Genomic DNA, 27583 nt, shown 5'->3' with positions numbered 1-27583 from the left:
TGCCAAGTTTAATAACCTGCTATTGTTTGACTCGTTTTGGTCAAATATGAAACCACCTTCAGGGATTCATGGTTTACAGTGATGGTAGCTTTGTGTGTTTGGCAAAGTAATTGATTACACGTATATTTTACAAGTGTATTATATTTTAGTTAATGTATTTACTTTGTATATTGGTTTCACTGAATTACACTTGGACTGTTTGCTTAATTAACTTGAGGTCACACCTGTCTGCTGATGGCAGAGTGCAACAACTGCATGCTCAGCTGGTGGCTTAGGGAAATCTTTTTTTCGAGTCCCAGAATCTAGCACTGGAATGTGACCATTGAAAAGGTTTTTTTTACACAATGTATTTTTGTGAAAAGTGTATCTGATGCACAATGTCAGTAACTGGTTTTCAGTAAAAATGGAACCATGTTATTGAAGCTTGATTCTTAGAATTAGAGAATAGCATCTCTAATTTTACAGTCATGTAGTTTTCTTTCTGACAGTAATGTTCAAATGTGAACTTAATTGATGATTACAAAGGTTACACTCATCACATTCCTGCCCACAGACTGAAGCGTCTTAAGGTTTAGAAGTTTTTATGAGAGTTAGAGGTTACCATTAATTAGTTTGAATGTCCAAATTTGAAAGAGATGCATGCGTTTCTATTTTATCTATTGTGATATTTATTTTTAAATTATATGCACATGCTTTGTAACTAGGAACAAAACATGAATATTGGTTGACAAACATCACATAAATGACCTTGAGCAGTCAAACATTATTTAAATTGTAGGTATATTGGACATGCATATGATCAAAACATTTTTTTAGAATAATGTTTCCAGAATCTTGTAAAGTGACTGATATGGGCACGTGTGAGATTGCAGCTGTTTCTGCTCCACACTATTTTGGGATTTGGTGTCAAGTGTCCTACACCACGTGGTTGTCTGAAACAGTATTCACTGTCTCGTGGTGGGGCTTGTTAGTTTGGACGTTGTGGAGTTAATGCAACAACGCAGATATGGGCTGCTGTTTCAGTAAAGAGAAACGTCAGGATATTAATGAAACAAAACCACTTCTTGAAAATGAAGGGAAATACGACACCCCTGCAGTCACATCAGGGGTCATTAACCCGATGTCGAGCCTGGCTGAGGCCTTGGAAGATGGTGTCAGGTCAAACCTGACTCTCGCTTTGGCCAAGTGGTGCGAGGTGGAGGAAGAAAGTCGCGCTGCGGACAGCGAACTCGACGGAATTGGACGGAGAGGGCTTAACACGTCGCCATCGACGGGTGAGTCCAGCGGCCGGCCCAATGTGCCCTCCACGGTTGTACACGGCTTGCGTAACGCCAGCCGCAGTTGCGCCGATGTCACCCTCGCATCGTGGCTGAAGGAGACGAGGACGCTGCTGCTGGCACAGCCCCTGGATGTGCTGTGGCCCAAGTTCCAGACGAGTGCCGAAGGCCACGTATTGGATGGGAAACAGGTGCAGCTGTTTCTCAGCGAGTGGCACTGCCTTCTTGTGCTCCGTGATCGGCTGTGGAAGATCATGCCATTGTCATTCGTGGAGAAAAAAAGGAAGACTCTGTTTAAAAAACAGAAGACTGTCAACAATGCAGACATACGGCGGTGTTCTCCAACGTGCACACAGCTTGTTGTCGTTGAGCCTCCGTGTTGTACAGTGCTTGCCGATAACGAGCAGTCGAGAGAAACGCAAACCAAGCCTACGGAAATACTGGAAACTGACCAGTTCTGCATCAACAGTAAGTTGATTCTCGGTAAAGATGGACCTGATGCCTCTTCAGAATTATCTGTAGGGCATTCCTGTGATGCAAATATGTTAAATGGCCTCCACTTGACTGAGGCCAAAGGGAATGTAAATGGATCCCTTGATTATGTTTTTGAACAGGAGAGGCATGTGTCCTGTTCTAGAAATTCTACGCTAATGACTGGAGTCTTTGTTTCACCAGCTGAATGTGGGTCATCTCCATTGTTGAGTGATTCACAAATGTTATGCATATGTGCTGAGACTATTAAAGCTAGTGAACCTCATTGTGATTTTCAAGAGTCAGATACACTCCAAGGAAACTCAATGGAGAGAGTATTATGTAATGTTGACAACACTAGTGCTGTTGGTCATTTAAAAAGCGATGAAGATGCAGTTGAAGAAGATACAAATGCTGATGCATTCTTAAATGAGGCACCCCAGTTGCCAATACCTCTTAATCTAATGCAGAAATGCAGCCGTGACTTGCATTATTCAGAATGTGACATTTCTACAAAAGCAACTGAGACAAAATGCCCGACCCAAGAGGTGGCATCTGAACAGCATGCATTGGAAGAGAGCTGCATTACAAAACTATTATTTCAGTCACATTGTAATATCTCTGATGGTCAGCATGGTGAATTAGCTTTGTTTTCCATTGGCAACGGTGTTGCTAATCAAGTTGGCACTGATTGCCTGGACTTGGATTTCGGTTGCCAAGACACACTACCCACGCACGCATATCTCGACAGAAAATGTAATAAATGGGCTACTGCACCTTCATGCCTGGTTGCCATGGTGCAGGAAGACGAGATGAATGAACGAAGCGGCGTCGCGATTCCAAAACAGAGGGACGTCAGCAGTGACGGTAGTGCAACGCATCCAGACGGCGGTTCAGCAGAGCAGGACTGCATCAGCACCACACACCGTGATGTCAAGCCCGTTGCCGAGGTGACGGCGGAACACGTCAGCCATTCATCGTTTTACTGCAACGTGGAAGCAGCGCAGAGCCCCGACAATGCAAGCTGCATGCCGGTGCTCTCCGATGAAAATCTATTAGCCGCAGGGGGATCACGGTGTGAAGAAGTCGGCTGCGATGCCTCTCTTGTAAAAGCCGTGCATGGTGATCCATTGGTGAAGGTTACGATTGAAGACCGAAGCTGCAGTGAGGTAGGAGAGCAACAATTGGTGGTCGGTTATTCTGGTGATTCTTTGCAAGTGAGTACTGACGTTGGCGAGAGTGTTTGCATAATTCCGAGTGCAGCTGCCATGACAGAGTTGCCTTTCTCTTCAGAGAGCCTGATAAATGGTGATGATGGGTCCCTGTTGCATTGTGGTGAGCTGGCACTCCAGTTTGTTTCTCACAAAGACTGTGAACTGCTGTCATCTCGGCGCATATCGTTGGTGCTGTGTAGTGAATCTATGCAGGAAGACATGTGTTCCGTCCTTAACTGTGATGCAGTAAATTATTCCAGCAATGGAAAATTACGCGGAGTAACTAATTTAGAAGGAACGATTCCGAAGGTGCCATCGGACAACATTTTAACATCGAAAGCTGATGAAATGAACTTGTGCAGCCTGGAATTGTCTGAAGAGTTGAAAGCGGATCATGAGACTGTGTGTGATGGGACAGTGCCAGCAAATGTTCTGGATTCTCCTAATCGTACATTATATTGTGATAGACAGCAACTAGAAGCCGATTGTTTGGAACATCCTGAAAATATTCCAGCAAATTTTGATACCGCACAGGAGTACAGTGTATGCTCATCTTCAACATCTCCAAACAGTGTTCAATGGTCAGATGGTAATGCAGGAGTTGTATTGGATGAAAAGCCACATGATGACTGGAAACTGAAGTCAGCTGCTGCTGTTGCCAACTCATCTGAAGAAACGGCCAAGCAGTGGTTGGAGCCTGTGCAGCATTTACAAGATGATAATTATTTGAATGGGAGTGAACTGCATTCAATAGATGCCAGTGTTACATCACAGACCATTAATCCTGTGACACGGATGCCAGTCTTTGCCGAGACACCTGTGGATCAATTTGTGGAGCAAAATCAGATTGATAAGTATGCTGCGACGCCATCTTACGAGATATCAGGCATTTCTTCCATTAAATTGTCTGCAAACTCCCGCAAAGTTAGACAACCCAGCAGACAGCATTGTGCTGCTTATTACCATGATACATTCAGCTGTGAAAGTAAAGAGCATAACACAGATGCTGCTTGCTTTGAAGTGCCAGTATTTCCAGAAGGCAGCAACACTGTAATTCCTATGCCCACATTTGACAAAGCAACTCCGACTGACAGCGACGACCCACACTTCTCCAATATGTTCAAACTGTTTGACACAATGCCCGTAGGGGAAGCAAGCTTCCCTTCGATCATCCAGTCCACACCTGAGGGCCAAGTGATCGTGGAGGTTTCAGAAACTGAGTACATTCCTGCAGGTGGGCTGGCTGGTGACTTGGCCAACAGTCTGCTTCAAATGTCCCCTATGTTCTACATGGCTGCCGGCTCTCCAATGGGCCAGTCGGAGACCATCACCGTGCCCAGCGGCATGCACGGACCTCTGGCATATAGCGGCAGTATTCCTGAATCGGGAATGTGGAGCTGGATGTATTCCAACGTCCCACCTCTTCAAGTTGATGCTGTTAGTATTTTTTTAGTGTTTTGCACCTAAACTGTTTTATGCAATATTTTGTACGGTGAAAGTTGTTATTGCTTCGTATTTTAATGTTAATTAATGTATTATTTTAGAGCCGTAGATGTTTTTTAAGGTTTAAATCAATGCTTACTTTTTAGACGACTTGCATTCTAAAAAATAATAATTATGAAACAGTGGTCGTAATACGTAGGTTTAGTTTTTTTTACATTTGAGTATCAAGTCTTTGTTACGTGCTTTCCCACACCTATTAGCAAGGTTGGCCATATACAGTGCAAAAGAAGTTCAACGTACATGCATACATTGCTGCAGCTTGTTGCATCAAAGTGCTAGTGAAGGCATTCGTTCGAATGCGGGTTGTCATTTTGTGAGATTACAGTTCCACGTACAGATGTTTTCTTTTTATTTCTGAGGACAACCTGATGACAGCAAAGTGCTGAATAGACGCACGTCTCCCCCATGCCTGTGCGCCCCATAAAAGTACAACCGTACTCGCAATACGTGCAGAATTTCCTGACGCCGCTTGCTATATTTATACTCGGGCTACCATGAGAAAGTGGCTTTATTTAGACACTTGCCATGTCCATGTGTTGTTCACACTGGCTCCATGGCTGCCTGTGTCTACACCGAGTACCCAACCACAGACCCGAAACGGAGTATATGTGTTTTGTTCTCTGCTGTATCAAAGTACTTGGAGAAGTTAAGGCACTCTTGAGGGTCTAATTCGGTGTCGGGATAATTCGTTTTAGTTGCTTCTGAAAGTAAAGGGGGACTTGTATATTTGTAAGTGGGGTTCCTTGGCTGCCAGACAGTCTCGCTTCTGCTAGCTATGGCCTGTCCATATATGGTAAAGAAGTATTTGTCAGGACATGTTGTAACACATTAGGTGTATGGTTTATGCTTGAACGCTAGTTGAGGGAGCGGCTTGGCACATGAATAGTTAATTGATTATGTTTGGATAACTTGCGTGTTTATTTTTCTCTTGTGTCCATGTCTGTGGGGGGACTGTTACGGTGAGTGCTTGTGTGCTTTCTGTAAAATATACGTAGCATTGTACCGTTAAGCTGCTTAGAATTCCACTATTTTTAGTAATTTATGAATGCATTTGTAAACCAGTATGATGATCCAGTGTGCTGTTAAAGGGTGTTGCTTTACTTTTTTGTGCAACTAAGGGTTTTAAGTTGGCGTCATACCATTTGCAGTAAAGAATGGGTTTGTTTTCATGTGTAGAAACTGCTTGTTAGTGGGGTTGTTGGAGTGTCTTAGAACGTGTGCTGTTTTACACATTCTAAAGCATCGAGTTTTCTCCACATAAATTAAACTAAATGTTGTAGATTTGTCAGTATATTTGGGGAGCATCTGTACATAAAAAGTTGTGGTATGAAACTGAATCCAACATTTTTTTAAGAGCAACCCAAAATTTGCTGTAAATTAATTGTTATTTTTACAAACACCGTTTTACTTTAAAGCATTGTGTAACTGTTTGGGGTTGTAGCCAAGAAACTCACTTTTGATTACATGAAAAGAAATCTCTCGTTATTAACTTTTACCGAATTTTTCTGCTTTTGTTGTCTTTTCCCATGAGCTTTGCTTAATCATGGGGTGCTGCTAGAAAAGTGAAGAGTGGCTATGTGTCACAATACCACCAAGCTAGCCGAATTGATAAGCCGTGAAATAGTTATGCTGCTTATGCTTACTCGGGCTTTGCCGTGTACCAACCCATGCTAATTTAGTCAGAGTCTTATTAAATGTAGTCATAGTCCAGTCGATGACAACCTATAGATGTTTAGCAACGTCTTTGTGGATTTCATTTAGTCATTCTCTTTGCTAGGTGACTAAAGCAGTCAAGCATTTTGTCAATCCATAGTTATTAAATGTTGGTGTTGATATTATCTTGTCAGCCAACCAGTGAACTCGGCAGGGGGCTGCCATCTTTAATAATGCTACGAAGTTATCTTTGTCATAATTCAGACTCGTTATTCTTATCTCATTATAGTCGGACATGCTTTGGTCTTTGCTGGTAGTCATTGTCATACACTCATAGTCATCGTTGACTAGAATACAAAAAAACTGCTGAGTTCTCATATGTTTTTTATAGAAAATAAACACTGCTCCCAATGTGGCAACACAGCTCATGGTGGAGGGCGCTGTCCTGAACCCTAATGCTGCATCCTGGAAGAGCCCGGCGCCCAGCGCTGACATCGCCTTTGCTCCAGGCAGAGCCGTGAATGGGGACTGGCCCGACCCAGAGCCTCTACCCTACTCTGAAGGCAAGCACACTCGTACACATGCACGTATGCGCACAAACACGCACACATGCCTGGATGTACAGTGCACTGAATGGATATACAATATGATTCGCTGATACTCGTGTGTACAGTTTAGTTGAACATGATGATAACAATGCCACTGCTCAGGTGCTGGTTGAACATGAAAATAACAATAACCTTTTGCCAATCCACCATTGGATGAGCACCCTTCAATGTCAAGTGGGTCGAGGGGGTTATTTTACCTTGCTTCACGGAGGTCGGTGTGGGTTGATGAAGATGCAGAGCATAGACCTGGGAGCTATTCAATGCAGTAGTACAATGATGGCTTTTGCTGGACTCTACTTGCCTACCACATAGCACCACAGCAGCCTATATCACCCCATTGGTGGTTGCCCAGCAATAATTTGATGCATGTAATACGATCATCAGGATTAGTTTTAATCAATAAATCCGATACATCATTATATGCCTACCGCACAACACATTTAGTTATCTCTCATTACAAATGAAATAGTTACACACTTTGTAAAATCCTTTTTTGCATGATTGAGCAGTGGAGGATTTTTTTACATCTTCTTGGTTCTTTCGGAAAAGTCATGTAGAAGGGAAGTAATAAAATGATAAAATAAAACATAATAAAAATAATTCTCACGACGTTTCGGCCACAACGCAAGCAGCCGTCCTCAGGTGAAGAATGAATTCATTTTATTATTTCCCTTCTACGTGACTTTACCGAAAGAACCAAGAAGATGAATCCCTGCAGTCACGAAAGCTTTAAATCGAGATTTTTTTTCAGTTAAATCATTGCATATGCGCATAATGACGAGACATTGATGACTACACATCACACTGCACTTGGTAGCAAGCGTTCTTGTTAAGCAAATGAGTAAAGTGTTGTAACGATGTGCGCGCCCATTGTAGTTTACTCCGGGAGCAACGGGGAAGAGGGTGAAGCCACGTTCGGCGCTTCGACCGAGGTGGAGCCCGTGCTGCCCCCTGAGATGCTGACCCCAACCTCACCGACGCCCCAAGACGAACACATCCCCGAGGGCAAGCCGTATGTCGTGATGGAGAGTGCCAGCGGTGATGGGGAAGCTCCAGAGGCGGAGGATGGGCTACAGGTCCCTGTCGTCAATGGTGCGGGCAAGGAACCGCCCAGCCTGGTTGGGGAAAACCCCACATGTCCCCTCACCGGTATGTGAACCCATGCCAGAACACCTAACATCCTCCATCACACAGTATTGATCTTGGGTCTTTGTGGTCCCGAGTGGAAGCATCATGTTGAGACTACAGCCACCTTTGAGCTTGTTTGCACTGCTTATTCATTCAGTCGTAAATGTTTCTTGAGCCAAAATTGCTTTTGGCTGATTCATTGACCCTTGCACAAGCTGATTAATGGTGAAAGGATTGCCTGTGTGTTATGCCTGCCACGTGTCACTCAGAGGACCCCCAGAGCCACTAGGTTTCCCTGCAGTCATGGGTTTTGCTCATTGGCAATGCTGTCCTCGCCTGCTCGAGTGCCAAGTGGATTTTTAGTCATTGCAGCGAGTTTTAAGAATTGCCTTGTTACTGCTCCTACAATGCAAAGGTTTTCAATGCTCATGATTGTCTGTTTCTGATCACTTGACTGAACAGTTACATAGTAATACAATAGGTTGGTCCTGCATGTGTTTACCAATACAGCACTGTCCCTTACGCCACTCATTGTTGCCTTCGTTTACTTTCATTAAAATCGTGCACAGTAAATATCTCAATCAAATAATTAATTTTAATCTTAATCAAGTTTAAATAAAGAATGTCAGGATGTCTTTTTTTGTAACATGCACCCATAAACACTCAACTTTTTTGTGTGTTTAATGTGAATAAGATCAAAACATAGTTGTGTTTTTTATGCATGTTTGTGTGCAGGTGATGTAGGGCAATCAGAAACACAAACAATGAAGCCCGAAGAACTGAAGGAAATTTTGAGAAAACAGCTGGAATACTACTTCTCAAGGTGGTTGTTTTAACTGCTTAAAAGTACATTAAAATGTTGAAGTTTGATAGATTGTAGTAACAGAGGGGCACAGCTATGCCTTCCAAACTTGCTGATGTATCCATTGAGTATCCGATTTCTGCCTTTGTGCCTTCGCGAATGACACCGGCATCAGCACTTGCAATTTTAATGCCACCGGTGATGTGCAAGGGATTTTCAACGTGCATCTGTGCTTGCAGAGAGAACCTGGCCAACGACATGTACCTAGTGTCCCAGATGGACAGTGACCACTATGTGCCCATCTGGACAATCGCCAACTTCAACCAGGTCAAGAGGCTAACTGCCGACACAGATCTCATCGTGGAAGTGCTCAAGTGTAAGTTTTCCTTATGCGTCTTGCAACCTGGCACGGCACTGGTTGTAACCCTCCCCCCCTCGTGTTTTCCTTTACAATTGAAAGGCACTAATGTTGACTTTGCTGCTGCGTGACCTGCTAGAAAATGTTACATTTGGGAAGTGGTGTCAATGCAACTGATGGCCCTGCTCTCCTCAGCTAGATGTTAACTACCTTGCCTGGTATACAGGAGGTTGTGGGTTCGATCCCGACTGGCGCCTGCTGTATATTTGGAATTTGCATGTTCATTCTGCCCGTGGTGACATAATTTCGTGCATGAATCAATGGCATTAATACAGTGCTACAGTGAAATGCAGTGAAGTGTTTGATGACATATTTTCATGCAAGATTCACTGCCATTAAATTTACACAAGATACAATTATACTCTGCTCAATTTTTTGCAAATATAATACAGCTTTCATCCTAGCAAAAGGCTAGTGGTAAATAATGCCTTTTGGAAGGATAGTTGAGCCATTGTTTCATTGATAATTAAGTACTGTGCAACAAATCCAGGCTTAATACCGTTCGTGCCTGTCTGCCCAGCGTTTCTGTTCTGTATCTTGGACTGTGGTGGCATTTATGTGCTATATACATTCAAATTTTGTTATATTATTTTTAAAACATGTTTTTCACATCTGCTCTTACAAAAAGGTGGCTTTTGAAATGTATTTTTTTTTTAATCAAGAACACTGATGTCCTTTTACAAAACAATGAAAATAGAGTATGCTTTACTCTTTCCGGCAATAATACTTAAGATTTTGAACACCAAATAGACACATTTCTTTTTTCTATCATTTTCATACTGCTATTATAATCAGACTATTAAACTATTCACCATTGTTGCAAGCATATTAACTTTACATCTTTGGATAATATGCCAGTAGGTTGTGAAATAATGCACAAATTTAATACACAGATTAAAATGTATCGGACTCTGAATGTGTAAGCTCTATAAACAGTTGATAAAACAAAATAGCAAAAATAATTAAATGTTGATAAACACTGCTAAGATCTTCATTTTCGTGGAATGATGTGTGGAAATGTTGCCAAGTTTTCAGAGTGATAATCTGGATCCACAAATATTCCACAAAACACTGCTTTGCAAAAAGCTTGTGTGACATTTGAACAGCAGGGCAGCACTCCCAAACGCTTTTGGAACAAATTCAAAGGCTTTTTCTGGATTGATTTTTTTGTATTCTTGCCCTTTAAAATTCTCTGTTATTTTAATTTAACAGTCTGCAGGAAACATGGAAATGTGGTAAAGAGCAATCGCTATTGAATACTTGAACAGAATTTTTCTCAAAAATGCACCGCTGCTTAAGTCTAGATATTTCCTAATTCTAATAGTTGCTCTACTCTGCTCAGTTTTCTCCACTGCCACAGGTAGTCAGTCATATTTAACCAGATGAGGAGCATGTCAACACTACTAACAAAATATCACCCGTTTTCTAATTTGACTTGACTAATGTTGGCTTATAATGTATAGGTTTCTGTTTACATGATTGTTGTGTTTTTTGTTGTTGCATTGCTCAGCCTCGCCACTGGTGCAAGTGGACGAGAAAGGGGAGAAAGTGCGACCCAACCACAAGCGTTGCATCGTGATCCTGCGAGAGGTCCCGGAGAGCACGCCCATAGAGGTAGGCGAGCATGCTGATCTTTTCTCTGGCACCTTGACATGATTTAGATGGAAGAGGCTATTGCAGAGCACCTGCTCCTGATATGGCATATTTCAGGTTGCTTTTAGTTAATGGAATGGTTCACGATTTTCTGTTGGCCATGCTTGTATGTTTTTGTGCGTGTGTGTGTGTAAATGTGTGTTATGGTAACATTGTTTTTCTTCTGAACACAGTGTTTGTACATTGTTTTTAATAAAAAAAAAAATTACCCACATGATTAATTCGTTTTTCAAAAGCCTAAATATATATATTTTCATTCTAGTTTACTTGGCAAATTCATGAAATTCATTACTGTTTGAAACGTGTCATTCCTTATATTAACGAGGATCTGATTAGCCCTTTTGTTTTATGTCTTGACTCTTCGGATGCTTATTCAGGAGGTGGAAAGTCTCTTTAAGAGCGAGAACTGCCCCAGGTTTGTGAGCTGCGAGTTTGCTCACAATGACAGTTGGTACGTTACGTTTGAATCGGATGCAGATGCGCAGCAGGTGAGGGCTCCCAGTGAGCCAATGTGCCCTCTCCACACTCCTCATTTTCAGTGTCCCACTTTTAAATACATGATTACATCAGCATATACATTGAGACCTCCTTTGCCAGTAGCAAGATGTAGTAATAGATTTTTACCCTTTTATCTGGCACCAAAACTGACACCTTTTATACAAGGGATCATGTTTGCAATAACCATAACACAAGCAGTCAAAATGCAAACAAAAAGAGACAACTCTGATAATGATATGCACTGTCCTTGAAATTGATTGGTCCACACCCGAGAGACGGCTTTTCTTAGAGCCTAGTCTCCACTGGTGTTGGACCAGATGACGCCTTTTGGCATAGTTCAACCATTTAGCATAACACTACAGTCGCCTTTGTTGGCAACATATACCATGAGAACAAAAAGGTGTGTTAATTAGCATGCCTTAATTCTCATCGCATTGTTTTGATAACTTGGTTGTATTTTGTTCTTTGAGTATAAGGCTGCGATGCTGGTGTATGATGGCCAGAATGAATGATGCCATCGGGTTTTTAATTTAAATGTTGCTACACCTGCCTTTTGTAACATTGACATTGCATGCACAAGACAGTGCTTGTATGATTGAATTTACATTTTCCACTGCAGGCTTACAAGTACTTAAGAGAGGAAGCCAAGACATTCTTGGGAAAGCCTATCATGGTGCGTAAATGTGTTCTTGTTACTGGAATTTTTCATTGTATTATGTAGCCAATATGGATTAGACGGCATGATTATCTTAATTTTAAAAATTTAATAAAATTAGAACATTGCTTTAAGATCCATCTTTTGGTGTGTGTGTGTTATGTGGGGAGAGCTTCCCATTAAGAGATCGAACCATAGGTGCTCTTTGGTTCTGTCGGTAAAGTCACGTAGGTATAAAATAGATTAAATCACGACGTTTCGGGCGCAACACAAGCATCCATCATCAGGTGGGACAACCACAGCAAGAAAACAATTGCTGTGGTTGTCCCACCTGATGACGGACGCTTGTGTTGCGCCCGAAACGTCGTGATTTATTGTATTTTATACCTACGTGGCTTTACCGAAAGAACCAAAGAGTATGGATCCCTGCAGTCACGAAAACTTCAAATCTAGATTCTAACCATAGGTGTTTTATCAGTTGAGTGCTGGCTTCCTAACAGGGAGCAATGTAGCAATGACGTCGTGGTTAGATCACTACCATCAGCAGCGAGTTATTATCTAAACTGGCTATGTGTTTCTATATCAACCTACACTGACTAACATCTGCTGTGAAGTATGGTTAAATAAAAATCTCATGACTGGCACAGCATGGGGATACGTTCATCCAGCAATGGACTGTTAAAGGGGCTGTACTTGTATATTTGATGTTGATTTAAATGCTAGCCTTCCAAACATCTTAAATAGTTGTTAATCAAACCTGCACTCTGATGCTTTATTTCACAAAAAGTCTAGAGATGGTGTTTTTGTTTTTACACGCATGTCTATTTGTGCTCTTGCACGTGTTTTGTGCTCAGGCACGCATTAAGGCCAAGTCGATGGGCATCACTGCATTCATCCCCAAGAATGGTCAGCAATCACTGGAAGTGGGCGGCTTTCACCAGCAGCAGTTCCAGCCCGCCGCCGTATACATGCAGCCTGTGCATTACAGCCCGGCACAACAGCAGCAGCAGCAGCAGCCAACATACCCCTTCTACAGCATGCTGTCCCAACCCTGGTCCTCGTCACTTGGCTACTACGATGGCACGCAGCTCGTAACGGTGGGCTGCCACATCTTGATCCAAAATCGGCATCGAACTTAACTTTTGCACAACACTACAATTATTATTAATGCCCCATGTGAAAAAAGAAAATGTTAGCACGTTGTTTTTTTAGTGAGCACTAATTTATTATATTTGTTGACTTGTTTGGAAAAACAGCATTAATCAAGGTTCTGTGCTTATCATTTTGGAGAAAATAGGCATTTTGCAGATCACAAGTGTAGTGTGTTTGAGTTGACTTTGTTTGTGTGCTGTGTCATGCTGACAGGGCACTTTTCCAAGCACTGCCTTCCTGAGTAGCTTCCCTGCCACTGGCCACTACAAGCACATGCAGGCACTGCAGCATCGGCCATACACAGGCAGGAGCAGGTAATGCACACGCCCCCCCCCCCCCCACCAAAGGCTTTTGAAAAAAGACATGACCAAAAGAGAGTGATAGCTTTTGTAAGTAAACTCTGAGGCTCCTATGTCCAAGGCTATCTGACACAAGTTTGAAGCTTTGTTCATGAAGGAAAAAAAATGTTAACGTTCTGATAAACTGCATTACTCATTGGTGCAGGCACTGATACCCTCCATATGTGTTAATACAACGATGTAGTTATGTCACAAGAGTGCTCGGGCCAGTGTGCCTGGCTATGATTGGAAAGTATTTTTGCCCGCTGTAAGAAAGTTTCAAGCTATTGTTGGATACAAGGCCTAAGTACATAGCTGCAATGTTTTTTTGGTTCCATCTTCCTTGAAATTTGGAAGATATTACATTGAATTCAATGCCAATTTGTTTTTGTCATTTAGTGCCATGTAAAATCTAGTATAATTTGGAATGAGTAACATAATATTGGAGCGCAGAGTGAAACACAATAAAAGCTTAAGCAAATGTATTTTCATTAAAAAAGTATGTGCACATTTTGTCACTCCACTAGGGGAGGAGGAAAGTCCCAAGGAAGGAGCCACCATAGCCAACACGACAAGGTGATCCCGGACGCAATTTCCTTTGTGCCGATGAACAGCGTGCACCTCGTCGACAGGCCGGCAACCAATGGTGCCCCACGAGGAGGGGCTAATGCCGGGCAGCGCCGGCCTACGGGCAGCACTGTGGGCAGTGGTGTGGGTGGCGGCAGCAGCAGTAGCATCACCAGTGGCGTGAGTGGCGGAGGCAGCAGCTACAGGCCTCATGCGCCAGAGCAGCCGTTCCTGGGCAGTCGAACGCAGCCGTCGGATGTCCCCTTTGTGAGGCGAGATGTCGAAGTAAACGGCGGAGACCCGGCACTCCTCGCCTCCAGAGGAAGGTTTGTTCGTTTTTCTTTGCCTTTTTTCAGTTTGACAGCTTGAATTTTGAACATGCTAGTGCACGATATCCTTGCCGAACGTGTGGGTTACGTTTCTAGAAAATGATGCGTTGGGCTCACCTCTCGCAAGCCTTTCTAACAACAATTTTTACAACGTCAAACTCCGTATAGCCAAAAATAATCCCCCCCCCCCGGGATTCCAGGAAACAATATCTCCTTAAGTAAACGGTGTATAGCTAAAAGATGCGTTCTAAAATCGCTTCTTACGTTCACAATATGTGCATTTAATTGTACGTGTGAAAATGATAGTGTTCGATATATGCAAATATAAAGAAATAGTGGTTGTGGAGGCAGTGTAGTGGTTAGCACACTACACTTCAAACATGGTGATTTTAATTAAATTTCTAACCCCGGTTAACATCAGTGGTGAGTGATATTTGAAACTTGTCCTGGGCATTCCTTCATCAACCTACACTGACCAGTGTGAAGTATGGACAATCAACCCCTGTAACTGACAACACATGCAGAGCGCTTCACCACTAATTGATTGACAAATGGGCCTTTCAAAATTTGACCATTACATTTATTTGGTAGAACAAAACAACTATGGAAATGAGATGGTAAAAAAATTTCAAGCTACAACTAAAACTGTAACATATAGACAGAAAAGACATTTCTGAACTAAAATTGTCACCCCGAATTATGACAGGTCATCAGTTTGCTGAGGTTAGTGAGTTATCACATGCCTTATCTAATGACATTGTTACCGTTCAACACAATATATGTTAGCGTTTTTGTTTCTAAAAAAAAACACAACCTGTAAATTTGCCCAATGATGAGAACATTTTCCTGGAGGGATTTCGCCAGGAGGACAGTTTAGCTCATCTTCCCTTCTGTCCCCTTCCTACGTTGCTATCCTTTACTGTGCCTTTTCTACCTTGATTCTCTTCCATATTCCCTTTTCCTTATATCTCATTGCTTTCCTTTTTCATCTTGTCTCAACTATCCTGCCATGTTTTCTTTTCTGTCCTTTTCACCATTTCCTCTGGGCTCTTACTGTATCCTCCTGGGTCTGGTCCCGATGACCACAATGATTATGAGATCTGAGGGCAATGGAAATATTTTCTCCTTAAAGGTTCTGCACACTAACATGTTTTTAGCTCTTACACATTGCTTGGGTGTGTGTGTGCGCGTGCCTTTGTTGACTGGAGTGTTTGTGTTCCACACACAGGAAAGGTTTCCGAGGGAGGAGGAGAAGAGACGATGAGCGGACTGTGGTATGTGGTCCTCTCTTAACCCTTTGGTTACCTTGGCACAATAACCTTGGCCTTAATGTCAACATGGGCATTCTTCAGTGTAAATAACAATATCTGTAGAAATAAGTGCCTTTCATTAGTGTGTATAGCCCAATTAAACAGATTGTGTTTGTGGTGTTGGGGGGTTTAATTTGGCGTGGTTATTTAAAAAAGATCAATATTAGTGCAAACTACGGTTATAATTTTATTTCTAAAAACATGAAAATAAAAGTATTACTTGATAAGCTCACGAAAAATCTTCACGTAGTTTTCCTGCTTGTAACATCATGATTAAATGTTGTAGAGTGCAGAGTTGCAGCTACTGGTCTTCAAAGTGTGGTCGTCTGGGTTAAGCTGCATTTATTATATTAACCTTTTCCACGCGCTACTGCGGGGCACCTTCAGGATTTGAAAATGTTCTCTCAACACATTCCCAAACCGTGAAGAGAGACCACACTTTGATTACGAGCGGCTGTGAATAACCTACAATGTAAAAAATCCACTTATTTTGCCGTTCATTTTTGTGCTCGGAACAGAAATGTCCGCAGCCGCCTGTGCCCCTTGTTCCCCCCGAGTCCCCGCGGCTCGAATTGGCCGCGTCCGAGTTCCCCCCCCTGCCCGGGGCGTCGACCAGCGTCCGCGAGGACAGTGTCCCCACGCGGCACGAGAACCGCCTCGCCGACGTGGTGCGAGGGATCGGAAAGGTCAGCAGCGTCGTGATCGCCACCATCTCTTGCACCTGCTGCCATGCGGGAACCGTCTTTGTGGTTCATTCGTTCATTACTCTTCCATCCATTGTTTGGCGGATTGGAGTCTCTGGCAGCCATTTACCGATTACACTTTCTCCAGTCGCTGAGTGTTTAGGGCTATTAATAATGTATAAAGCTATGGCTGTTGTTGCATAGAAGTTAGAGTGGAATTATTTTTTGTCATTGACAGGAAAAGTTTATTGGAAAAAGGCCGGTTTAGTGGAACCGTCGATCTGCTTGCCCGATGATGACGTCATTTTCTGAGAGGGTTACCGCCAGGCGGATAGCTGGACTCTGCTGTTCTTCTCTGTCCTGTCCCTGTGCTGTCCCTCACCTCAAACTTTACTTCCTTTTACTTTTGCGTTCGTTGTCTCTGCGCTGCGCTTTTACTCTTCCAAACTGTCCTTTGCATCTGTCCCTCCTGTATTTACTGCTCTTGCCATTTTCCATCTCCTTTCCCTGAGTCCTTGCTATTCCGTGCTGGGGCAGGTCCCGATGACCCCAAAGATTATGAGATCTGAGGGCAATATCAGCTCATGTGCCAATGTCACTTGGACAAAAACCACTGTAGCATTAGTTATTTCTAATGAGAGCTAGCTTACTCAAAGCAAAGTTAATGAAAACCTACTATTAATGCTATTTGTATATAACTGTTATATTAACTTCAAAGCGTAACAGATACACGTAAAAAGGTGGAGGACATCGGAAATCAGTGCTGCAAACACACTGTACTGTACTTCTATGCTCCCATCCAACCCACACTGGTTAATGTGGTGAAGTATGGTTAAATAACCCCCACAACCCACGTGACATGGAGAGGCGGGTTGACACGAGGGCTGTAAGTATAAATATTTATCACTTTAACCATGCCTTGATACCAATGGAATTTTAAATACGGCGGTGACCTGGCCCAGCGGTTGTGTGTTCTCCGATTATTGCAGGTCATGGTTCGAATCCAGCTGACTGCCCTGGTTATTACCACAGGCATATTAACCGTAAAAGTACACGACTTCTGCTTCAGTGGACATTAAAGATTCTGTGATTTCATTACAAAAAGAGTAGGTCATTGTGTGTCAGTCTCATTGTCCAAATATGCAAAATTACTCAATTGGGATGACACACAGCAACATTGTGAAACATAGTGCCTTCGTAATGGCCTTGCGCTATAAAAATGGTGTGAATACCAAATGTACTAAATAATTATAAATACCTGGCTCCCATGAAATATCATGTATTTATTTTATATATGCGTGTTCACAGAAACACTCATCCAAAAATAGATGTTTATGGTGACAATTTTAAGAGATTTGTGACCAATGTCACGTGTTAGGTTTGTTTCCAAAAATATGGTTATGAAAATAGTTGGCAAGGTTTTCGACAACTGCCCTTCACAGGAAAGTAAAGGAGGTCTGTTGTACTGAAAGCTGGTATTTTTTTCCCCTAGCTAATAATAGATGTCCTTGTGTTTTGATGTACCTATACATGCATATACCTGTTTTTATACGGTTCGTTCCTGGAAAAGTACGTAAAATAGATTTGTAAAAAGACTCGATATTTTTATAACGCAGGCCTCGCAAACTGGGAGTACAAATGGCAGCACAGCAGTGCCCCCGAGCGCATTGAACAAGAGCAAGCCCACACCTATGCCTGTGTGCAGCCCTGAGCCCACAAACCCTTGCCCCACATCTCAAGCCACTGTCAGCAGGTAAGCCACAACTTCACACCTCTCCTCCCACGGTGCATGGTTTTAGCTTCCCCCACTTCAAGCTCTTTTGTATAAAACAATATTCCAAATTTGATAAGTTACTCGTACTTTTGATTTAAAGCTTTCGGGACTGCAGGGATTCATATTCTTGGTTTTTGCTGTGGATTTCACACCTGATGATGATTGCTTGTGTTGCAGTCGAAACGTCGTGAGAATGTTATGGTTTGATATTTTTATTATTTTATTATTTCCCTTCTATGTGACTTACCGAAAGAACCAAGAATACTCGTACTTTACTTAATTGGGAAGCCACATAGCAACATGTCCCCTTACTGGCAGACTAATCTCCACTTGCTGGCGGTGCTACATTCAACTGGACAACTGCCACCAGGGGTCGCCTTGAGATGTACTGCACGGGAGGCGTGGTATAAATATTTTGTGATGGTGATGAAACATAGCAGTTCCCTCCGTAGCAGTTCAATTACAGCAGTCCTTGTTTTCTTAAGTTGTGCATGTTTTTCATTGGACTAGTTTTCTTTGGTATCACATTTAATCAAATGTTGCTAATATGTACTACACACTTGTCGATATATAAAGTAAAGGATCAGTTGCCAGGATAATGTGAGCAGTTGGACAGTGCTATCCATGAGATGCTGAAGATCACAAACTTTGGAAACTGTCTCTCATGGACATCAACCGTGAAACTGTGAGGATGACAGATGGAGTGACTTTAAGCACCTACCAAAGTGAGACATGAGAATTTTACGATCCTCTGTGTGTACGGGCGCAGTACCACGGAGACGGCTGGCACATGTACGGATGAACCGAGCGAAAGCCGTGCCCCAGCTCCCACCGTCACGCCTGGACCCGCTGAGGTCCATGCCACGGTGAGAACCTGCACACACCCCCTGCCTGGACACAACCCCTCGTCCTGTCGTGTCATCTTGGCCAAGACCTCTCCTCTACTGTTAACTCTCAATTATCTATTGGTGTACTATCTGGGTTGTGGATTACCTGTGCTTGTGAATAAATAATAGATTTATGCACACACTGGTTTTATTATCTGCTGCTGCTCACTTGTTTATGGTCAGTAACTCGATCCCCATGTGACTGCAAACGTGTGAGCAAGCAATCCCATTTAAAATGACAGTGTCCCCACACCCCGTTTTACGTAAAAAACCGAGGTATTCAAGAGTTGACTATTTACTGTTTTGTGTGCTTGTCTGGTATATAGTACAGCATGAAATAGTTAATGTATCTTAGGAATAAATAATATTTAGACACTATAAATTAAAGTTGTTTAATTAACATGAGCAGTAATGAAACTTTACTTATCAGGAAAGAAACGTAATTTTTCAACAGAAGCTTGTGTTCAAGCTATAACCTAATGATTTGCGCAACTTCCAATTAACAACAGGAACCAAAGAAGCTGAGTTACGCGCAGATCTGCCAGCGGCCCCCAATGCCTCCCACATCCCAGCCGGTGGCCAACGGCTCCGCAGTGGCTGGGACGGCCGGAGACATGGGCGATGCAGACAGGGACACGGCAGATGACTCTCGGGAGCCGGAGGTGGCCAGCAAGCCTGTCGAAGGACCTCCGAGAGATCAGCGCAAGCAGTTCGGCATCTCCACACACGCGCATGCAGTCGCCCGAAAGCCACTTGGGGTTCAAAATGGCATGGCCAGGCCTCGGGCAGCAATGGTGGCCAAAGAAACACAATGACCACCGACCACCGCTTGGCCAACCTGGAATTCGGGAACCGTGTATCGGGCCGATGTTTTTGTTTTCTCTTGCTTTTAAAAATTCGTGAATATTTAATTTTACCTTTTTAATTTTAAGATGGAATTGATCCATTTCGAATTTGCCAAAATCTTGAGCTATTGTCCTTGGCAATGGGAGAAAACACAAAGCGACTGAAAAAAATACAGGAGGTGTTGATAGGCGCGAAAGACGTTCTACATACATGCATAGTGAAGCCCTGTCATGTGCAACATGATATTTGGGATTTGGAGGCCGGATTCATGGACTTGAGTGCTGGAGAAACCACAACCCAGCCAGAGAGAACAGGAAACCAGGACTGACTGGAGAGAGAGGCTGGACTGCTGCTTCACTGTTGCAGGCATCACATGAAGGCAAATCAAGTGCACTAATTCCCTTCTACATAAAAACAGACGGGCACTGGCACAGCAGCAGTGAATGACTGATGTTGCACCGTCTCCGTATCCTCTCAGCGTTTTCGTTGTACATAGGACACTGGAATAAGCTTGAGCATTGACAAACTCAGAAGCAGAGTTAACATGATAGAAGTTGTGGTTTGATCGGTAAAATGCTAATGCTTGGTGTAAAATGCAAGGAAAAAGTTAGTGTTGAAAAAGGTAATATAAAATGACTTGTTTTAAAGCTAGTAGCAAGTCCAGGGTATCTATAAAAATCGGTTGTTTTGATTTATTGTGTGGTGGCTTGTTGTCCTTTGTTAAACTGCACTGCCTCAGGTTGCAGAGTAAAAAAGCGAGGCTGTTGCAAGACTTGTAAAGCAATTAACATTTACAACTGACAAACACGTGTACATATACTAATAGCCGGTATGGTTCTTTTGTTTGGGTAACCCTAACACATGATTACTTTTGGGTGTTTAAAAAAGGGTCTTGATAATTGTTTTGTTTGTCATTCTGCTATGTTTATGCTTCTCGTATTGTGGAATGTTGATCATTTTTGGAGGTAATTGTGTGGGATGTGTGTAATTGGCAGCAGTTATGTTGAATTAAGGGGGGGGGGGGGGGTGTTTTTAATGTTTCTTTAACAATTCATTGTGGTGTTGTTCAAAGGAAGAAGCCACTGTTTTGTCAAAACAGTTCATCTGCAGGAAGGTTATTTCTCAGACGTCAAGCATGCTTTTTATTTTCAATAATGACTAAACGGCAAATGTGGCAGATTTCAGCACCTCAATAGAAAGTGTCCACCTCTAATTTGGGGATGCTTTGGTCTACCACCACTTATACAGGAATCCCCCCACTATGCATAAGGAGCAGCAGTTCCTGGGAAATGCAGCATTTCCTGGGAAATGCAGCTTAACTCAAAATTACTTAAAGGAAACTAATTTCCCATTGCTTTAACATTAAAATCAGGAGTGGCATATCCTAGTTGACATTCCTGGGAAATAAATGTGACTAAACGTCGTGAAGTGCACGAAAATGCATACAATTATAAGTCGAAATACATTTTCACTCAATACAAATAATTATATCAACTCCACCACGTCACATTGCCAAGTCCAGCTATGTTGCTATGTAATATTGTACATTACGTGGGTAGCGCATACCACGACGTAGTGGAAACGGGATTTCCCGCCACATGCTCCACGACACTTTTTTTTAAGAACACATGCAAAACATTAAACGTCGAAGACAATATGCTCCCGAAAATGCATCAGCAACCTATATATGCAAAGCAACTCATGACGCCGCAGCTTATTTCGGGGGATTCCTGTATCATGCGGCACTTGGGAGTCGGTGTTCCTTCGGCATCTTATACGGTTATTATGTTTGGTTCCTGTGAGTTCGCTTGTGACTAACAAGACCAACATTTAAATGACACACTCACCCTTGCACAGTCGGCTGAGGGTAACTCCTGAGATCCAGCTTCAATCGACACAGTAACCACCACTTCTGACACTCGTCACTTGGCTTTTGTGTCTCCGTGTCTTCAAGACGTCGCTCAAGCAGCTGAGGAGTTTGAGCAAAGCCTGCGTGCCATTGCTGTCCGTTTTTAGTGAGCCTTTTCTCATGAATCTACAGGAATTACGCATCTCAAATTTGAGTGAAGTACATCCTTATAGTGCAAGTACTGACCTACTCTACACGGTTTTCCAGATAACACAACTGAATTACATCATACCACCTTCATGCTTGTTAGCCGCACTGGTTTTTATTAATTAAAAAAAATATTTTCACAAGATTTTTTCTTACCGAATTTTGGAGACTTGATGGATTTCTTAGTTAAACAATTTTGGATGTACTTAGGGGTGGTGGGGGGGGGGTCGGAGGTGTGAACTATTACTATTTAAGGTGGAATTTCCGTGATTATAATTAGTTAAGATTAACAAGTGTCATTAATTAAATGTATACCAATAACATTGAAGAAATCCATTTAAAATGTTTTGGCTGAAAAATAATTTCGTCTGAAGCATTATTTAGAATGATTCTTAATTTTACATTTATTTATATATATTTTTGTTGGTGGTTTTCAAGTCTTTGCTATAAAGATGATTGGCAAATACATGCATGCATACACAACACGGTTATACCTCGACAAGGAACGAATAATATACGTACTTTATTACATGTTTATCTTAAAGTACGTTGGTGAATTAATGGCATGTCTAACCTTTATTGGTTCACCAGAATCAAACTACCACAGTAAACATCTCCGGTTAGCATGATTAGCTGCGTACCGTTCGATATAAGTTCTCCATACATTCACACGATTTGACATTGTTCCATATAAGCGATCTACATACACCATTGTTCTTTTCCTATCCTGCAAATGTGGTGCCACAGCACTGCCTACATGTATCTTGGATTGTGGCCAAGAAGTTAGATTCTGAGCGATTTAAAAAATACATTGTAGATGCTGCCCTGTGCTTTCTTTGAATCCGCGAATTGACTCCATTTTCATCACCAACGTGTTTGCTCGTGCCGTTCTTTAGCGCAAGCGGCTCTCTTCGATAATTCTGTGGTACGGGGTTGGGAGATGTTTTCCTCTGCCAGTAGAGGGCACTGCTGCTGCGCTTTAACACAGGAGTGAAAACCATTTTAATTGCATATTTGCCGGTATGACACATTAAGCATAGGTGGTTCCATACAGAGCTGTTGCTCTTGTGTGTGGGTGCATGCTCCATATTGGACAGTTCTCAATTGTGTGTTTTTATAGGCACGTCAGTTTCCTTGCAAAGGTAAACATGATTCGGATTATTCTCCCAAACTCGCCTCGCCAAAGTTGTTTGTCCCATTGACACTTTCCTGACCGAAACACCATTACAGAGATAGCCTGTTTAACTCCGGTTTGCCCGATTAATTAATACAATTGTGGAGTACTGACTATCATGTGTATATCAGGTGAACACTTAGCCAATGTAATGTAATTGCACTGAAATGCATTTATTTCTACGATCGATCCTCCCGTCATGTTATTTTGTACCTCCCGTTACCAATTTTTTGCAGCAGTCCCCACTGATCAATCTTTCGACTGTAGGAATTCGATGAGCTTCGAAGCGCTTTGTCCACAGATGTCCAGTATGGGCGTGTCAGTATAATAACGTCAGCGGCTTGTCACAGACGGTGCTTCCACATTGAGGTCAATCACTGCAACGATGTTGGTGTGTGGCTGACAGCTGGACGTGGTGATTTCACCGTGTTCTGCCAAGGCGAGAACTTTGCGTATACGTTGATGTCTTGGAGGCGTGGATGTACAGTTGTATACAGCTACGCGTTTAGGGCAAATTCCGGTGAGCGTTTTTAAATGTGCTGTTGGACATAAATTGGTGATAAAAAATATATTTACACCGTATATATAAATACGTAATCCCAATTTTAGCTGTGGTTTACATAGCGACGTTTGGGGCCCTGTAGAATATATAGGCGTTTTGATTGCGTTAAGGCAGTGCAGTGATTTTTTTAATCTGTTGTGCATTTGTTTTATCTGCCAGAATGGCAATGGAGTTGTACATTTTACATTGATTGTATTGGGTGGGGGGGAGAAGATGGGGATGTTCGGGAGGAGGTAGGGTGTGGGTAATTTTTTTTGTCTTTTCCGGTTTAATTTCTATTTTTTTTTGCCAATTGTTGGGTGACGCCAATGAAACATCAGGTTGATATTTTTTTGTTCTCTTGTTCAGAGCCGATGAACGGATAAGCATTGTTTGCAAACAAAGACTTGAATATGTACAGTATAGATATATTTACACAGTGATCGTTTTTGTTTCCCTGCCTTAACTTTTGTACGTCGTGTACCCGCACACAAAGCCATCGACAGGGCAGTGTCACCTCTTCATATACACAAACGAGATGCGGATCGGAGGCCTGGAGAAGAATGGATGTATTGTCTGCATAATTTCCGCTATAGCAGCCCCTTTTTACGACTAATTACGAGCCAATTGATAAATCTATTTTACAAGGGAGACATCTTTGGGTGTGTAACGATGCGTCAATTCATAACATGAAATTATTCTAATGCTTATCTGTACAGATATCAAATTACGAGTGTCCGTATCGATTATTTAACGATTTGTGAGTTGCATACAGAGGCCGTGACGTGGCCGAATAGGAACGCATTTGCCACTTGTTGCCGAGGTTTGTGGTTGGAATTGAGCAGACCGCCCTAGTCATTATTGCAAGATATGTTATTTCTGCTTCACAGTGGATGTTAAATTCTCGTAATGTAATTCGAAACGCTTCGGGAATTGTGTGCTGCAAATGGCTCCGCTAAGCTGATACGTGGCAACCATCGCTCGAGACTGGCAAAGTTACCCACTTGCACGGCGCTACCCAGTTGCCTTGTGCCACACTTTGGCAGCTGCCACTGGGGGGGGGGGGGGGGCTCTGCGTACGTTTGAGTTGAGATTGCGCTTTGAGTTGCCGAGGCGTTTTAAGCGCCATTTAAATGCGAAGATCATGATTATTAATGTTACGCTGAGGGCCATACCTGTACAATCAAGTGAAACATGAGCATACATAAGATTTAAAAAATGACAAAGTAGCGATTCCCTGAATTGAATCACGACGCCATAATCGTGACAATCGAATCTTGGAGATGAATCGTTACACGCCTATGTGCTTTCTACAGGAGACACGTGTACTCCTTGCAATCACGTGGTTCTAGGCTTATAAAACAAGGAACCAATTGCAATGTGCTTATTACGATCCTATTCTGACATTAATATCTCATTGCAGAACCTTTGTGACTGCCCCTCGTGTGTGTGTTATGGAGACGGGGTCATGGGCGTGTGATTAAGGGCCAGCCAATCAGACGCGAGTGTTCAGTAGGAGTATATAAACCAATGACGGGCATATTCGTTGGGTCTTTCGGTAAAGTCACATAGATAGGTTCAAAGACAATAACAAAAACTACGACGTTTCGATCACAACGCAAGCGATCACGATGTTGTGATCGAAACGTCGTAGTTTTTGTTATTGTCTTTGAGCCTACCTACGTGGCTTTACCGAAAGACCCAAAGAATATGAATTCCTGCAGTCACGAAAGCTTTAAGTCAAGATTCGGTGATGGGCAGTGGCGAATCTTATTTTTTTGTTGGTCCCGCTGTGCGTTTGGTTTGTTTACAAAGCTCGCGAGGATCCGGGCAGAACCCGCGTCTGGGTTGGTTTTGCACTCCCCTTTCATTCGTTCGTACGTGTTCCTCTCGCGAGCGACGTGTGGTAGCGATGCGCACATATATACACACACTGTAATATCACGCCTGGTCAGTGTAACTTCATGCATGACGCTATAAAGGTGTAGCCGTGTGTGGTGTTGAGGGAGGCGGAATGCACGTTGAATGCACGGAATCTTAGCGCGTTGGGATGGATAAGGGTGGCCTCCGTCTTGGAGGACTAGGAATGCCTTTGTGTTGTTGGTAACCTATTCATGATCTTGATTTGCTGAGAAAGAGTCGACAAGCACCACGCACGACTGCTGATCGGGAAAGGTCCCCTTTCCGTCTTGAAGTGTTTTATCACTGCAATCAAATCGTTTTCTCCAGCATTGCTGGTTTCGTCCCGCACCTCGATTTGTCCTGCAAATAAAATTAGGCATGCAGGGACCATCCTGAAATTTGGTCTTGGAATAATCGATGATTCGGGTTGACGATTGTTCAGCAAATATGATTAGATTTAGCAAATCTGAAAATGTAAAAAAATGTGTTCTCCAAATCTTCATAAAGAGAAATTTAAATGTGTCGTACAAGATATCTCGGGTATTACACAAACAGTTATATATACGAAAAGGATTTGAGCCCTACACAAATATGTTCTTGAATTTAAATGCAATGCAGTGGGCATAGACGCCAGGCCATTCAAGTGTCTGCCTGCGGAAACGTGGTTTCAAGGATCACATTGGGCTGTATTCAGGTTGGAGTATCACATGAGAATGAGCCGCTCAAATCCGTGCATTCCTCACACCTCTTCCTATAATTACTTAACACAATTTTCATTGGAAAACCGATTCTGTGTACTATTTAACATAGCAAAGCACGCTCATAGCCACGGCCAACTTTCGTATCAATGTAGACCTTTAGCCTGCAATTGTATACGTTACTGTGGTATTCACGTTGTGGGTCGCCAAGTATTTTGGCGTTGTCGCGCACGTACTTGTTGTGTACACGTGAACCCTGAATACCTTTCAACATGGCTCTTCTGTGCAGGAGGTGTACGTCCATCATTAGTTGAATTATTGGTGAACAATCAATCGGGTTGCAGCGATCTGGTGATATTAAAATGTGTTGTATGAGACAAGATCCGCGATAATATAGTACTTTTTCGAAATATTGTTCTTATGGTTGCTCATTGTTTCTTAAATACACATTTTCTTTGTAAAAAATTATGGTATAAGTTTGCAATAGTAATTAAAGTGAAAAAAATGCTGTTACACATTAAATGGGAGATTTGCAAAGGTTTTCTGGAGGAATTGGCAATTTGTCGATGTATCGCCGTCATTTTACAACGATGTGTGGCAGATTCTTATTATTTTACAATCATTGGAATACTTGGACAGGCCTATATTGAGTGAACATCATTATTTGAAGTCATTTTAAGCATCCATTCATATTTGAAGTCCATCTAAGCACAACAAATAAACTTAAGATGTGAGATACAATCACAAATATACAATTTACATTATTTTGTAATAACTGCCATCATGAAATGTAATATCGCACCTTATTGTATTTGTGAAAAGGGGTATTGTGGCAACTCTGGAATTACTTTTATGTTAGCATAGAGGTCATAATTTACTAATCTCTTGCACAGAATGGCACCGGCTTGATCCGCAGTAATTCCAAGAATAAATTTATATATAACCGCGCTGGATGTTTGCATAAAAAAAACTTCTCACTTGCGTATTTGGTTTTCTAATGAAAAATGTATCAACAAAATGGTGTTCGTTTTGATTCAGATTCAGCTGCGCATTTGTGGAGAATGCTTATCGTGCCTGTACAATGTGTAAATAGCAACAACAACAAAAACAATAAATAGACAACTAGAGACAAGAGTGTGGCATTGGTTTTTCTTTCCGCTTGATTTGTTTTTTTTACAGTTTCATGAGCTCTCCGTTATGTGTTCATATGTGGTGTGTTATTCTGCCGGACGTTCCACGCTTTGCTGCATATTCCGGTAGCTTCTTAAAACCGGAAAACACATGTGGGAGCTCTCCAGCACAACCGCGTGAACATACGCAGAAGTTTGACGAGGACTGCACCACAAGTTGTTGGTAGCAAAAAATATTTTCAAGAAATGTCCCTTGGTATATCTGTGTTTAGTATAGGAAACGTGTAAGTAAATTTCCACTCGGGTTGTATCCATC

At 42.3% G+C, this 27583-nt stretch overlaps 1 protein-coding gene across 5 annotated transcripts in view; it reads left to right on the top strand.

Annotated features, from left to right (window-relative positions):
- Positions 1-27264, top strand: part of LOC144720988 (la-related protein 4-like) — a 32778-nt gene extending 5514 nt beyond the window's left edge. For 3 of the 5 annotated variants that reach the window (XM_078598237.1, XM_078598239.1, XM_078598235.1), the window contains exons 3-17: positions 6510-6681; positions 7603-7875; positions 8590-8677; positions 8896-9032; positions 10585-10688; positions 11105-11215; positions 11845-11898; positions 12735-12977; positions 13246-13346; positions 13898-14263; positions 15495-15540; positions 16095-16262; positions 17876-18012; positions 18803-18899; positions 19430-27264. In XM_078598237.1, coding sequence (XP_078454363.1) covers positions 6510-6681; positions 7603-7875; positions 8590-8677; positions 8896-9032; positions 10585-10688; positions 11105-11215; positions 11845-11898; positions 12735-12977; positions 13246-13346; positions 13898-14263; positions 15495-15540; positions 16095-16262; positions 17876-18012; positions 18803-18899; positions 19430-19735 — 2403 coding nt within the window. In that variant the 3' untranslated portion in view covers positions 19736-27264. The remainder of the gene's footprint in view (positions 1-6509; positions 6682-7602; positions 7876-8589; positions 8678-8895; positions 9033-10584; positions 10689-11104; positions 11216-11844; positions 11899-12734; positions 12978-13245; positions 13347-13897; positions 14264-15494; positions 15541-16094; positions 16263-17875; positions 18013-18802; positions 18900-19429) is intronic. The other 2 variants (XM_078598238.1, XM_078598236.1) reach the window with 1 other exon arrangement.
- Positions 27265-27583: the final 319 nt, after the last annotated feature.

Source organism: Lampetra planeri, chromosome 10, assembly GCF_965212315.1.
Source record: "Lampetra planeri chromosome 10, kcLamPlan1.2.h2, whole genome shotgun sequence".
NCBI lineage: Eukaryota > Metazoa > Chordata > Hyperoartia > Petromyzontiformes > Petromyzontidae > Lampetra > Lampetra planeri.
The sequence above is the reverse complement of the archived record's forward strand: the minus strand, read 5'-3'. Positions and strand labels throughout refer to the sequence as shown.